Source organism: Amphiura filiformis, chromosome 18 (assembly GCF_039555335.1).
Source record: "Amphiura filiformis chromosome 18, Afil_fr2py, whole genome shotgun sequence".
NCBI lineage: Eukaryota > Metazoa > Echinodermata > Ophiuroidea > Amphilepidida > Amphiuridae > Amphiura > Amphiura filiformis.
The window spans coordinates 9,449,704-9,461,961 of NC_092645.1; the positions used below are offsets into that span (position 1 = coordinate 9,449,704).

Sequence of the window (12,258 nt, forward strand, 5' to 3'; positions counted from 1 at the left end):
GAGCACAAATAGCTCAATACACGGGACCCATTGTGTGCAGCTTTTGACACAACTAAATAACGATTTTACTTGGTTTTAACCAAATTTAAAAACTCTATTGTGATGTCCAGGTCGTATTGTTAGGTGCATTGGTTATTTTGGTGGGTTGCAAAATAACCAATTTAGAAATCCCTTTACCGGGCCTCATGCATGTTATACAGCTAGACATGAGACTGGCCATACTAGTTCAAAGCACGCTGATTTTCAACCAAGCTAAAAATATAGCTAACTTAGCGGGCTACCGTACCAAAAACTATTTGCTGAAATATAAACCACACTTGGGCAAAACAGACTTGCAAATAGTAGGAGAATACACGCACTAAACGCATGAGTAAATTAGACAAACACAACGACAGATGTTTTTCATTTTCAACTTTTCTTTTCAAAGTGTTATTTTCAAAGTTTTTTTTCAGCATTTTTTTCTTTAAGTTATACATGTATATTAATAATAATAGTACCAAAAATCGGCATCTTTCGTATCAAATTATGAATCTACTCAAAATATATTACAAATATTTTAATATTAAAGTTTACTTACAATGGTTCAATTTTTTTCATGTTCAATATTCAACTTTTTTATCACAAAATTGAATAAAAAATTTGCTAGCCAAAATGGCTTTGAGATTTGTATAGATGATTTTACATGTACACTACATACAATTACATGTGAAACACAACCAATTAAATATTCAAGCAATGAATAAATAAATAAATTAGGTTTTGGAAAAAAATCTGGTAACTAATCATGGAATTGTTGATCAATATATAACTTCCAAAACTGCATCGATAAATTTTGAAGTTGATTAAATAAAATTAATCGGTAAAATTTTGCAAGTTATGTTGGATTTTTCAAATTGATATTTTTTTTGGAAGATTGGTCATGTTTGTTGAGTAGTGATATGAATTGTCATATTCCAATCACTCGATGCAATGATAATAATAATAATAAACAATAATATTTTGTCTTTTAAAAACATGGCTACACAATAATTTTTGCTCTCCCTGTACAAATAAGATAAATTCAGAACCTCTGCAATAGAAATATACACGTTCGTTCTGTACCGTTTTATACAATTTCATACTTTCCGACTTTTTGGTTACTTTAAAAAGTCCATTTTTAATTAGTCACCTTTTCTTGTTTACAATTTTTACAGTGTATATTTCTCTCTGCACACGAGTTGCAAAATTTGCCAATTTTATAAAGCTACAACTTTTGTCAAAAATTGGAATTCATTCCTTCATAAACCATTTAATTCTGCCAATGTTTCAAATAACATGTCACGTACAAAATTACTGTCAAAAAATAGATACTGTAGTTATAATATTCAAAGTAGAAAAAAAAACATCAAGTACAGTGTAGAAAAAATCGGATAAAAAAAAATGTACAAAAGCGTGATTTTTTCGTTCTTGTACAAGATGAAAATTCATTTAGTTAAAAAATATGTTATTTGAAACATTGGTAAATAATTATCACAATTTTTAATACACACAATTTGGTCTACTTCTCAACTGCCACTTCGTAGTTCCTGGTTTTGGAATTATCAAATTATACAAGATTTTGGAATTTGCAAAGATGTTAAATGAAAATAATTTCTGGAAGTTTGGCAAACATGATTGCCTTCAAAATATTTCAACCATGATCGTACTAAGTCATTCAATTCTGTGTTGAAAACAAAACGTACAAGGTCTTTGCGACACAGATAATTCCAACTGATAAAGGGCTTATATGAACATAAAAACAGAGGAACATTTGCATAAATAAATTTGATACAATATGCACAATTTAGTAGTCAAAGAAAAACTAGTACAGACTGTGAAACTGTTTACCAAAGAAGTATTACATATCACAAATTATGTCCTTGAGTTATTCAGTGAGTGCGTTTGCAGAACTGAGAAAATATATAAAGGAACGGATAAGTCCAAACAGTTTGAGATTTGGAGTCCTTGATAAGCAAATGTCACTCACTGTTCAAGATGTTGGTGGAGGTCAATAATGGCTCGAAAACACATACTGACCGCGTACATGTGGTTCAAGGTTTGGGTCTAGGTCTAAAATGCTGGTGATTCAGTTCACCAAAAACAGCAGGGGGTTTTCAGCAACTTGAGATTTGGCTAGTTTACCACGGCGTGGGGACCGCAGGCTATAATACCAGCCAAGGCGAGCACAAGATTTGAAAATTTCAAATTGAAAATCCCTGTACAGTTTCTGGTTTTAAACTGAAAGCAAGCACATAGGCGCCAAGTATATGATTTTTAAAATTATTGAAAACTTTAAAAATCATGATACATGCACACATACTGTAATAATCATGAGTTATGTTTAGCAGACATATGAAAACAACAATATATCATAGCAAAAAAGATGATAGAAAAATAGTAATACATACATTTTATATTATAAACACAAGAGTTCAACATAGAGATATATAAGTCCATTTTTAGTCAGTTCATGTGCACGTTGACACAAATGATGCAAGATTCAATGGGTCTAACCAATCACCCTCGATCATTTCACTCACTTCTGGGGTTGTATAGTCCGGAAATTCAAAATGTGACCCTGCACTGCTACATGAGTCCAATGGGCTGAGATCATCAGCAAGTCCTAGACTTGTTAAATTATTGATATCAAAACTTGGCCAGCCGTTTGGGAAAGCAAAGTCCTCGATTGTTGCACATAGCGTGGACAAGTCCGTACATGAGTTATCGGCTGGAATAATCTGCTGTAAACAGTTCTGCTGTTGTTGTTGCACCTGCTGATATTGCTGTTGCTGTAATTGATGATGTTGAAGTTGAGGTACTGCGGTGATGTTATTGTACTGCTGCATTTGTGTATGTTGTACTGGTTTTACAAAGTCTTCATAAAGACTAGTGTCTAATGGAGAGTCAGGATTGGAACCAGTTGGACTGGCCGGTACTTTGGCAGGGGGAGTGAGCTGAGAATTACCGAGTTCTACGGCTTTACTTGCCTTGATACTCTCCCTGAATCGCTTGTCAATAGTGAGTTTCAGCTTGGGAACACGGTCAGGATTCCTGTTATTGTTTGTGGCACTATGGTTGTTGTTGTTGTTGTTTCGTGGACTACTATGGCTCTTCTTGCTGCTCTTCTTGCTGGATTTGCTTGATTTACTCACGGTTTCGGTTTTGGTCGCAGGCTTGGCCTTCTTGCGTGGTCTGTACTTGTAATCAGGAAACTCTTGCATGTGAAGAAGTCGCAGTCTTTCTGCTTCCTCAACGAAGGGTCCCTTCTGCGTTTCATTCAGCATTTTCCAGCGTCTACCAAGTCGCTTAGAGATTTCTGCATTGTGCATGTCAGGAGTCTGCTCCATAATTTTTCTTCTCTCGATCTGAGACCACACCATGAAAGCATTCATGGGCCTTTTTACATGTCCATTATTAGCTTTCCAGTTCGTTTGGCAGATATCTTCAGCGATATCAAGAGTTGACTGTTTCAGATCCTCACTGGACCCACTGCTTACGCTACCAGGCGATCCCGGGCTGGGGATTTGATGATGATGAAGAAGAGTCATACCGGTTGGTACCTGTTGTGGTATCATAATATCAAACATGTTGACTTGTTGTATAGTTCAGTATACAGTAGTAGTTAGTAGATCAGCACAAGTGATGATCAAATCACGATACAATTTTATCCAAGAATTGGTCTGGTAAATTATAGTAGTAACATGTTACTCACACTGTGAGTAAAAGAGCGTTGGTGTTGGCACGACTAGTCAGTTTGAGTGTTTAGCTTGTTATTAACTGATCATAAGAATCCCGCGATTATTTATTCCCAGCAGCACGCTTACACATCGCTAAGCAGGGCACTCGACGACCAATCACGGCTTAGGAAGGCGGGGCCTTTTACAATGCTGTGCAATTAACATAGAAAAGGTCACCGCACAGTCGTGCGTGACTCATCCATACTCAGTGTGATTTTCCACGATTATTTTTTTTCTGTTTTGCAGTACCGCTAGGTCACCGATTTTGAAATATGCACCCCTATATCATCAGAGAGGTACAGTGGATCTTGTACCATGCCCCCACGTGCCAAAAAAAATCTGCTAGTGAGGAGGTATAAAGTTTTATTTCAATGGTAGGTACTAAAAGTTGAAGGTGCAATAAAACGTTACAGTGCTACGAAAAGCAGGTGATGGGGTCGGGTGAAGGACAGAAAATAATAAGTTGTAATAAATGAGGGCGCAGTATAGTGGGACCGTACGGTGAGAACTCGCCAACACCTGTCGATGTGGTGTTTACTGGTGATGCTGGTAGTATCGTAGAGAATGCATGTGTATTAAAAGTTGGAAGATTTTTAAGGGCATCAAAAAATCAGATGTATCTATCTACATGGTCTATTTTTAAAACATTAAAAAAAATTATCATCTTTCTTAACCATTCTCTTTTAGTTACGGTACTTTCTAGAAAAATAATTTAATTTTTTTTTTTAAATCAGTCCTTCGAAATTCAAGGTAGGCCCGATATGATTGGCTGCAAATGGCTGCATGTTACTGTGACATAGTTATTGCAAAGAGAAATTTAAATAACGTGAAATTGTTGCTGTTATCATTAATAGCATGATGTTGTTGGAATAATGTTTTAATTTTTTAAACTTTAATTTCGTCCCGGAAATTGTGTCTAAATAGAATTATAGGCCTATAGTTTTATTATACCCATATATCATCCTTTATTCTTATAGTATGTGTAGGCATTGGATACACAAACCGTTCGGATGAGCTACCAGGCTCAGTTTCGAAACCATCTTCCCTTTTCCAGGAGCTCCCTAGTACCTGAAAACCAGTGCAGTGAACACATGGTCTGATATTAAACTCATCTACACGCAAAGTTGTTTTTGAGCACTTTAAGCTCTATTATTTCAGATATTTTTGGCAACTTTGTAAGATTATTTTATATGATATTATTTGAAGTCCTAAATCATTGAATTTAGCCACTAAACAGGCCTTCGAAGCCATTTAATCGTTATTATTAAGGAAACCTAGCGCCAATTCATTACCTCCAAAACTTCCTCCATAGGAAATAGCCTATATGCACGGTTAAAGCTTGTTAGGTACGCTAATCATATACAGCGCCACTTACGGCAATGGCTTGTAAACTGGACATGGCACGCTTTATGATATGGCATGTTTGGACGGGTTTTAGTTGCTCTCAACAACTAAAATTTTAGTATTTGGTTACTCCGATGAAATTTAAGTTCAGTCTTATCTACTATTTCCATGGTCTAAATAACATACACTTCAGTAAATTTCTAGTCTTGGCTTTCAAGTTATTTACAGGTTGTTTATTATAATTTTCAACTTTTTAATAATTGGTCCAATCGATATTTGATCCGAGAAGATGCTTTTAATTACATCTTCTCTGCCCTAAAACAAAGAGTGGATAAAACTTTAATCCTTTTATAATATTTGTACACATCCACTTGAAAGTTTTACTTTATTTTCAGCATTGTCAATGACATGTACTTCAAGATCAATTTGGACGTGGCTTATATAGGCCGGGTGTAAGCGGTGCTGAGAGAGAGAAGGCCATGCAATGTCACATTCGAAGTTGCAAAATTTTTAACCATCATAGTGTAAAAACTCGATAGTTAGCATATGTGCTTACTATCGAGCGCTTTTAAAACATGCAAAAATGAAGTGCCCCATCCACAAAAGTGTAAAGGGAAGTTTGAGCAAATTATCGATACACACATTAGGCCTACGAACAGGTAAACCCCCAACTTGTGTCTCAACCCCATTAGCTCAGTTGGTAAAGCGCCGGACTTTAAAAGTACAATTTCATGTTTTCAAAGCGCTCGATAGTAAGCACATATGCTAACTATCGAGTTTTTACGGTATTGGTATAGTGGTAATGCGTGCCCAACTAAATCATCATTTCCTCATGTGATACTGATTTGGTGGTTCACAACTTCAAATACATCCACACTGAACTTGACACCACTTTGGTGCCAACAATAATATTTCACTTTTTATCATATTTATAGAACTATGTAAAACCCATCAATAATCAGATTTTCTGAAACCCGGTTCATAGATACCTTGACACTATTGACAACCCATGTCATTATAAAGATAATCAAAATAATTGATAATAGGCCAATATTTTCGCCCTATCTCTCTAGCGCACAAGTTGTGATACCAATTTAAGCAGAAATTATTCGTTTCCGGGATATTTGGGGTAACGGTCACAATTCTATTAAGTTTGTCCGGTGTAAAATATCCACTTAACATTAAATACCGTACATCAACATGTTGTTTCCCGTTTGACACATGCACTTGCCATAGGTTGCCCGATCGTTGTGTGGGTGGGGGTAGTTAGTGGGGAAACCGAATGGGGGGGGGGGGAACCGTTTCCGGAAATGAAAGTATCGAGCGGCGGCACTGAGTGGGAATGGATGCGCCGGAAGTGCAAGTGTCGGCATGAACTCTTTTACCAACTTAAAAATATTGTAGGCCTAAACCAAATGTTGCTATTCCGTTATGCACCTTTTCTGTGTTCACTGCAAATGGTGCTCGGAATTTCCTTATAGTTGACAGTTCAGAGCGACCTTTTTCATCCATCTATCCCCCCCATGATAACATGAAAACAAGAAATATCTTTAAAAAAGACAACGCAGTGATTAAAGGAAATATGCTGGATTTGCTCGGTTCCGGAGCACTGCGGATTTAAAGGTACAGGTTTTAAATAGTACGCGGACCAAGAAGGTGAGAGACTCATCAATCAGACCCCCTTTTTGTCCTCAATAAAATTATTCTTAAATCGTCAAATTACTATCCCTCTACTTGTCATCCACATCAGTTGTTTAGTTAGCCATATAGTTAGTATGTTAACATATTCATTTTCTTGCCGATATTTGACTTGATTTCATTACGATTTCTCTTAGTTTCCTAATCTGAACACCCCTCCTCCTTCAAATCGAAAATTGAAGATGCAACTTGATCGGCCGTTACCAATAAACGAATAATGATGTGCTGTTTGGCATGCATGGTTGTGTGCAGATTTCAACGACTGAACAACTTTGAAGATCAACCAAATTGTCAGAAAAATTAAAAAGATGTTTAATTTGAGCTACTAATAGGCATGTTTGTACCCATTTGAAAGTATATTTTGTACTGATGATAAATCATCAGGACACTGTGAAATTTGTAATATTTTGACATATAGGGTTTGCAGTCCACGCGGTGATGGGGTAAAATTGAACACAATACACGGTGTTTCGAGAGAAAATGACACTTTTGAATTTCGATCACGTACAAGTGAATATCCTCGCTATTTACACGCAGTCTCGTATTTACCGTCATTTATTAGTTTCTCGAGTCGGGCAATGCTTGTTAGAGTGGTCATTTTGGAATCTAAATGGCCACATTCATCATAATGGTTAGGTGAAATTGCGCTGTGATTTGAGTTGAATTATACTGCATGGTTTTATATTATAGGCTTTTGTTACGGCGAGGTATAGTTTTGGTTATTGGGGTAGCCTACATGTAAAGTTTTGGGAACATAATATTCCGAAGGACCGGTATTCCGAAGGATGATTACTCCGAAGGTTCATTACTCCGAAGGGTCGTTACTCCGAATTTACAACAAGGCCGTCATTCCCAGGGTCATGACTCCAAGGCTCGTACTAGCCCTACCACAGGGCCTTTTTTTATTACACATTATATACTATATACACCATGCTATATACTGAGAACTGCAAAAAACCCAGTGACAGCTCACAACCCACTAACCACTGTCCCCGAGATTTTCTGGGGAATTAATAGCAGTCACTGGCAGCAGCTCTCTGGACTGCAGGTTTTATGATATAGCATGGTTTTGGATCATCGCAGTCAAAAGGCCCTATACTAGTAGGGCTAGGCTCGTACTTCCGAAGGATCATTACTCCAGTAATGATCATCAGAATGACAAACATTCGGAAAAACGAACCTTTGGGATAACGGTTCTTCGGAAGTCAAAGTTTTTTTGGGTTTTTTTTTTTTAATGGACGCCCTTTGACCCATGATGTAGATAATGAGACCGCTAAAGATGTGCAAGAATTAGTTGAAGAATTATATAAAATTTAAAACTGAAAAGTAGTATACAGGCCTAGATGCCTATAATAACCTGCATGCTAGAACACATCCAATTTGCAAATAAATTCCCGATTATTGATTGCGGAATTAAAAACAACAACAACAAAAAACAGTGGTGATTTTAATTTCTCAAAAAGTTTCGTTCCTGATAAATTGGTCCCCGAGTGTGATGTCAAAATTGAGCAGGAACTGAATGATGTATAGGTCTTAATGATGGGTGTGCAGGGATTTTAAATAAGCCTTAAATCTTTCAAAAATATTATGAACCCTAGGTTTGTTATCTTTTCAGCTTGCGCTGATCGCCATCGGCCGCGATGAGCGAATCTGACGCGATTTTTTAATACTCTATGCAAAGCAGCCACGCGAGCAACACCCAGCCATTCCCCGTGTGGCATTAACAACCCCTATCCATCTTCCACATCTTAATTTAAACCCCATCTCGTTTCCTATAAACCCTAACAGGTCTCTTGAAAAAAAATCCGTATTGTATCAAATTTCTCACGGCTAAATCGACAATATTTTGTTGGGACAAAAATGAAAGTCAAAGCTTAGAAGTAATACTTTGCCCGCAGGTGAGGGGTCCGAATACAACTGTCATAACATATTTGTAGACAGGCAGAAATGAAAATATAATTCAAGATCTGATCTATCACCAATTGCTAGTAATATGTGTCCGGTCGGACGCGGTGCGCAAAACAAAAACACCGGCGATCGACATCAAAAAAAGGTAATTTCGCCAAATTATGTATATTTTCCTGTCGCGAGACCTGAGGGAGATGAAAACGTAAGCCTTTTAGTATTTTGCGGACGGCTCATCATCTATACTCTAAGAAATAAAAGGTTCTATAAATAGAACCTTTTTGTCCTCTCGGGAGAACCCTCCATCTTGAACCTCTTAAAAGGGTTCTTAATTTCGAGAACCATTAAAGTTCTCTAAAGAACCGAAAACGGTTAACACATTTTGGGGCCATTTTCGATGGTTTTGAAACCATTTTTGGTTCTTTAGAGAACCTCCCAGGGTTCTCTTGAGAGGACAACTTTAGAACCTTTTATAGGTTAATGTTCAATGTTATTTCAGCTATAGCCTATAGGCATGTTTGTAGGCCGACTTTAGGAAATGACATTATAATAAGTTTTCAAATAATTATGTTCATATCATATCAAATCATAATGTTGACGTTTTTTGACAATTATTTTGCAACACGACTGTACCTCCGCGTATCGCGCAGCAGAGAGAGGGACATATCTTGCCCGATATCATAGTTTTATTCATATTCAGGCGCTCGCGTGTCGGCATAAAAACCGACAAATTCTGCCCATATCTTGTATTTGTATCTGATTGAGATTTGTTTCAAGAAAATCTGGGGCTTGAGGTATAAAAGCATATAATCCAGTACCGTGGCCTTTAATTTAGATTGCCGAGACGACCGATGATACCAAGGACTGCAGTGGTCAACATGGTCAGTGTCAATACTTACTGTTGACTGGCGAGGTGGCAAGAGTGGAATAAAAGGGTCGTTCACCCACCAGTGTTTTACATATGTCTACTTAATGTTTAGGGAGGGGTGAGGGAAGTTTCCAACCATCGAGGTATCATATTATACTGAACCTAAAACTATAACTTAAAAAAACTGATTATGAAATTCGCAATAAGACTATTTGTCTAACCCTGGTAGTCATTATAGGCCTACCGACGACATACCGTAAAGCTGAGCGAATACGCCGCATGTCGGTCGTGTCTGCAATCCACAGTTATAGTGGTGTATATAGCAAAATGATCGTGCCGTCGCGTCCGATCACTTCCGGTATACCAGCGGAAGTTGGGACGTGCATGTGTATCTCCTAATTATGAACTTGTGAGATAGGCCTATTATAGCAAACCCCTCAAAATTACGAGGGTTCTTTAAAGAACTTAAAAGGTTCTGTAAATCCAGCAATGTGAAGCTCAAGGAACCTTTTTCGAACCAGTTTTACTGAGGGTTCTCTAGGCCTATTTATATATCTGATATAGAGGATAGAAGGGTTCTAAAGTTGAACCTTTATTTCTAAGAGTTCACGGCCTGGATGTTAATTGAACTGATGAAAGTGAAAGCCACCCTACTCACCGTTGTATATTATAGCCTAACTCTTGATCTTGGTTCTCACTAAGCCGCCCAGTAAACACTACAGCAAAAGTGAAAGTAAAATTTATAGTTTACTCAGGTGCCATATCTGGCGCAGAAACCACCAAACCCTTATAGAAAGGGACTTTACATCCATGTTTCCATTATGTCTTTAAAAGATTATGTTGATATCATGGCCGGGCATTGAGATGGAAATATAGCCTCGTTCCACATTTATTTTCTACGTGTATTGTTATTATGTATTACACTGCAAAAAGTTCAGAACGTTACTGCAAACCTGCAGAACGTTACTGTAAAATATGCAGATCGTTACTGTAACCCGTCATTGCAAAAACTGCAGAACGTCACTACAAAAACTACAGAACATCACTGCAAAAACTACAGAACGTCACTACAAAAACTACAGAAAGTCACTGCAAAAACTGCAGAACGTCAAAAACTACAGAACGTCACTGCAAAAATGCAGAACGTCACTACAAAAACTACAGAACGTCACTGCAAAAACTACAGAACGTCACTGCAAAAAGTACAGAACGTTACTGCAAAAACTGCAGAACGTTACTGCAAAACCTGCAGAACGTCACTGCAAAAGCTGCAGAACGTTACTGCAGAACGTTACTACAAAAACAGAACGTTACTGCAAAAACTGCAGAACATGATGACACGTCCGAGAACTTCGCACTCATGCAGAACACATTGTTAGGTGTTCAAAATGTAACATAATTAGAACACGTTCTTGGTGTGCCACTCGATGTGTTCGAGTAATTTGTCAGAACCAAAAGAACACATTCAGAACACGTTGTCATGCGATGAACATTGATGTGATCTTGTAGAACACTATAAGAACAGCAGCATGTACACTCTAAAAATATTTTACTCAACACTGAGTAAAAAGGTCACAGCTCAACAGTTGAGTGAAAAATTACTCAACATTGAGCTCATTTAGGTCAAAACTCAACATTAACAAATGAGTAAAAAAATTACTCAACATTTGAGTATTTTTTTTACTCATTTGTTGAGTTGTAACCTAAATGAGCTCATTGTTGAGTAATTTTTTTATTCAACTGTTGAGCTGTGACCTTTTTTTTTTTGTGTTGAGTAAACTATTTCTTGCAGTATATAAGAACACATCAAGAATACAGTTGGAACACATTATAAGATAATTCTATCTCTTTTACATTTTGAACTGTTCAACACTTGTGTTCTACGTGTGTTCTTTTTTGCATCCAATATGTTCTGCAGTTTTAATTAATCAAATCAGATATTATTAAATGTTTAATAGGCCAATATGTTTTGTGTGGTTTTCTAAATTATTCTTTGGTTCTCTTTCATATCTTTCGTCCACATTTATGCCGGGTCAGCCTATCATGTGGATCAAGGGGCTTTGTGCGTTACCCCTCCCGAGTCTGTGGCCTCAAAATGACCTGTCTATGTCCAGACTATCAAAATAATTAAAAATATATTTCAATCGGGTCTTATTATTATATGGTTATACCCTGTTGTTGTATTTGAAAGAAAAGCAGATTAAAATTTTGCATTATAAGGGTTAAAATTCTGCGCTTTTGGGGTCAAATCATGATAAATGTCTATGTTTATAAGTAAGTCAATACACACACGACAGAACACGATTCAGGTTATATTAGAGTAGCCTACTAACGTTTTACTAGAGTCATTCGCAGAATTTTAACATTATATTTCTCCTTCCCAAGAATTTAATGTTACAATGTTAAGCTATCAATTTGTGTATTTTCTGTTTTACCTTCTGCGAAAAGATAAGTATAAAGATGTAATATATAGGCACATTGCATGTTTATCATGTTTTGAAAGCCCCCTTTAAATACCCCCAGCTTCGACGAATAATATGTATAATAACTTTCATATAGATGGCGAGTTATAGATAAACAAGGGGATGCTTTAATTTCGTAATTTTAACAGAAAGTGCAACACGGAACTATACATATCGAAATATCAAACTGCCTCAGCACTTCCTGCTCAAAAATATTGTAAATCAT

At 36.9% G+C, this 12,258-nt stretch overlaps 1 protein-coding gene across 1 annotated transcript; it reads right to left on the reverse strand.

The window, feature by feature from the left end:
* Window positions 1-398: 398 nt before the first annotated feature.
* Window positions 399-3,802, reverse strand: LOC140139822 (transcription factor Sox-11-A-like). The gene has a single exon (XM_072161559.1). It carries the CDS (start codon window positions 3,603-3,605, stop codon window positions 2,487-2,489), a length of 1,119 nt encoding a protein of 372 aa, XP_072017660.1. The 5' UTR covers window positions 3,606-3,802; the 3' UTR covers window positions 399-2,486.
* Between the last annotated feature and the right edge of the window lie 8,456 nt (window positions 3,803-12,258).

Coding starts and splice junctions, on each gene's coding strand:
- LOC140139822 (XM_072161559.1), bottom strand. CDS start 3,605: ATGTTTGATATTATGATACCACAACAGGTACCAACCGGTATGACTCTT.